General features: G+C 40.9%; 1 protein-coding gene across 1 annotated transcript; it reads right to left on the bottom strand.

Moving 5' to 3' along the window:
- Positions 1–1,638: 1,638 nt before the first annotated feature.
- Positions 1,639–3,007, bottom strand: LOC138742999 (solute carrier family 35 member G2-like). Its single transcript, XM_069897851.1, has one exon. It carries the CDS (start codon positions 3,005–3,007, stop codon positions 1,760–1,762), a length of 1,248 nt encoding a protein of 415 aa, XP_069753952.1. The 3' UTR covers positions 1,639–1,759.
- Positions 3,008–3,936: the final 929 nt, after the last annotated feature.

Raw genomic sequence — 3,936 nt, 5'->3', positions numbered from 1 at the left:
AAGAATCAGAATAGGACATACGTGGTAAATGGGAGAGGATTGAGGAATACAGAAGAGCAGAAAGATTTAGGAGTAACGGTACATCGTTCCCTGAAGGTAGAAACTCACGTGAATAGGGTGGTGAAGAAGGCTTTTAGTATGCTGGCCTTTATCAATCATTGCATGGAATATAGGAGTTGGGAGGTGATGTTGAGATTGTATAAGACGTTGGTGCGGCCTAATTTGGAGTTCTGTGTGCAGTTCTGGTCGCCTAATTATAGGAAGGATATAAACAGAGTGGAGAGAGTGCAGAGAAGGTTTACCAAAATGTTACCTGGGTTTAAGCATCTAGAGTATAGGGAGAGATTGGACAGATTAGGTCTTTATTCTTTGGAGCGTAGAAGGTTGAGAGGGGATTTGATAGAAGTATTTAAGATTATGAAAGGGATAGACAGAGTGGATGTGGATAGACTATTTCCGTTAAGAGGAGGAAAGATTAAAACAAGAGGACATGAGTTAAGAATTAAGGGGCAGAGGTTTAGAGGTAACATGAGGGGGAACTTCTTTACTCAGAGAGTGGTAGCCGTGTGGAATGATCTTCCGGGAGAAATAGTGGCGGCGGAGTCAATTGTATTATTTAAGAAAAGGTTGGACAGGTATATGGATGAGAAGAAGATGGAGGGTTATGGGCATTGTGCAGGGAGGTGGGACTAGAAAGGGGTGTTTGGTTCGGTGCGGACTAGAAGGGCCTAATGGCCTGTTTCCGTGCTGTAATTGTTATGTTATGTTATATGTTATCTGAAGTTGAAAGCGATACATAAATGTGCGGGAGAAACTCAGCAGGTCACATGACCTACTGCAGATTTTCTCGTTTAAATCCAAAATTGCATGCCTGAGTCTCAGTAATTTGACAATTTACTGGCTTAACTGCTGGACTATCAACCATCCTTGCCTACTTCTGTTGATTGACAGTGTTGATTAGAATGATTTTGGTCACCTGATCAGTGTGCACCTGCCTTTTGCAGATTATTGAGAGATGAACCTGGATATTTCTTGATATATGGTGCACATCAATGATCATTTACGCATACCACAAACTTACTCAGAGATGTGAGTGGGGCACTGAATTTCCAGGAAGCCAGAGAAGAGAGCCACCTGTGCATTATCAAGTTTGGGCAACTTATGGGCAGAGAGCAGGTAGGAGGAACTAGTGGAGTTTCACTTAAATCTATGTGGACTAGAAGGGCCGATATGGCCTGTTTCCATACTGTGATTGTTATATGGTGTAGCCAGGGACTCAGGCACTACAAAAGTATACTCCTATTTCCAAGAAACATACTCAATGTTCATTCAATCTGCCATAATGGCTAGGACACAGATGAAGGATCTAATATCGTGTCTATCTACAGATTCTGTCAGGCTGTTCCACTCATCAAATGCATGAAGTGGGCACTTGTTGAGTCTGCGATATTTCTGAGTTAAAATCGATTTGATGATTCCAAATTCTGGTGATGATTCCAAATTCTTGTTAACGATATCATTTCATTATGAAATTTGTTTGCTATTCTAAGATAATGAAAAGAAACATTTATGCATGTAGAGTGAGTTATTTAAAGAATACAAACACTGGAATTATTTGCTACACATTTTATTCCACACAAAATTGAGAACATTAACACCAGTGGTCATCTTCTGACAACACAATACCATAGATCATTGCACGATTTGCACTCATGAAGTAAGTTGCATTTATTTCTCCAATTATTCACATCAGTCACATTCATTTGATGGGGGAATTTATTATCTCCAGGTAATCCTGCCTCTTATTCCATTTAACCCAGTATAGCTTGTAACCAGTCAGTGCAAAAACACTGAAGATGATTATTGATCCACCTATAACATCGTACACATTTGGAAACATATGGAGGACCAGCAACTGGAGAATCATAGCCACTACAATTTCTAGGTGCTGAACTGTACTAACTAATGCTGGGTGGAATCGATTCAATGCATAATATACACCTAAGAAAGCCACAGTAGAACAGAGGCAGATTCCAAATAGATATCCCCAGGTTTCCCCATCCAATGGTATAATAGGTTCTTGCAAGATAAACATTGTGGACACACCCCATACTGTACCTGTCCATCCAAAGGTGAAAAGGGCAGTCCACATACTAACCTTCTCCTTGATAGCTCTGTAAATGATCATGGCCAAAGCTGTAGTCAACCCTGCCATTACTGTCATGGTATAGCCAAAAGCTTCCTTCCATCTGCCCATCAATGAATCATCTTCATCAACAATATTGGGGATCATCACTAGACAAAGACCAAATATACTGCAGACAACAGTTACAATGTCAGTACAGTCCAACCGCTCATCCACCAGTAAAAAGGCTAGAATGGCACTGAAGACTGTTGTGGTAGCTCTCCACATGATGGTCCCATTGCTTGGGGGAACAATTGAAAAGGATGTGTAAGCACAGGTGATGGAAATGACATTGCACACCCCATAAAGAAAGAGTCGCATCCTGTATCCTTTGGGTCCAAGAGGGTGCTCACTGCCATAGCAAACAATCACAACAGCAAAGACCTGGAGTACAGAACGAATGAACAAGAGTTCCAGAGATGGCACTTTGGATCGATCAGCAGCAAGTCTAGTTATTAATGCAACACAACCATGGGCCAAAGCAGCCCCAAATAGAGCTGCCCAGGTTACTCCTGATGCAGAACCTGTACTCTCTTCTGCAGTTGTTGTCAGCCGTACTGAGTCCTTATCTTTCTGTTCGTCTGATAAACTCTGCTGAACATTAATTGCCCCAAAGAATGATCTTCCTCGTCTTTTAGTGTCACTCAGAAGCTTTTTTTTGGGGTTGTCTTCTACATAATTTTCAGTATCTTGATAGGTCTCCTCGTAGCCCTCTTCTTCCGGTTGTGGATAATGTGCTGTATATTTCACAGTCACAGTGTCTGGGTGGATTTTCACTCTCTTTTTTGAGGGACATGTTGACTTAGTAGGTGAAGCTGCCATTTCTTGCAGAAGAATTTCTGCCCTGCAGCAAATTTCACAGAAAAGTTAAACCTTTATTTTATACATCATTGGTATAATCATGGCTAAGCAACCATAGTTTATACTTGTGAGTGATGTAAACCCTTGCAAATCCTGGAAATCTATTGATAAAAGCTCTCTCTACTTTTAATTACAATCCTTCCATGAATTGACTCAGTCAACACTTTATTCAATAAAATTTCAGATTATGTTTAAAACAAAGGCATAGTGTTTTGAAGAACTGCCTGGCTACCCCAAAAGCTAAATTAAAAAAAGCACTGGAGGGTGGCAACATTTTGCCAGCTGCTCCCAGTAGGTTCTTTCCTTACATTCACTTCAATTATTCTACTCTCTGCTCTAACACTGGCAAACGTACTAATAATGTACTGTTGATTCTATTTTCAGGTGTGAGAGTCTGCCACCCATTGGGAACAGCTGAATTCCTGACCTCACTCATTAATCCATCCAGAGGCCCAGACCACGTGACCCATCAGTGAGGCCCGACTCCCCAGAGCACTAACCACTAAAAACAATGGCCTATCTAAGATAAGTGCTGAAGATAATGGAAATCTGAAATAAAAATGGAAGTGCCGAAAATATTCAGGTCAGGATGACCATGATCCTTTCTTCTGCAATTAAAAGCTTAAAGATGCAGAGTAACGGTTGAGAGGGTAAAGAAGTAAAGGCAATGATATTTGGAATGAAAGGGAACAACAAATTAGGGAGGAGCAAGGGTTAAAGCTGGAGTAGGTGTGAGTGAGAATAGCTAAATCATTATTTGAACTGAGTATTTAGGGTGGAAGGCTGCAGTGCGTATATTTTAGGAAGAGCTGTTCATCAAACTGATAATGAGCTGTATTGAGATAGAGTTAAAGATGGAGATAGAAAGGTTGGCGTGGAAGTGGGAAGAA

This window comes from Narcine bancroftii, chromosome 9, assembly GCF_036971445.1.
Source record: "Narcine bancroftii isolate sNarBan1 chromosome 9, sNarBan1.hap1, whole genome shotgun sequence".
Taxonomy (NCBI): domain Eukaryota; kingdom Metazoa; phylum Chordata; class Chondrichthyes; order Torpediniformes; family Narcinidae; genus Narcine; species Narcine bancroftii.
Note: the sequence above shows the minus strand (reverse complement) of the source record. Positions and strands in the feature narration are given on the sequence as shown.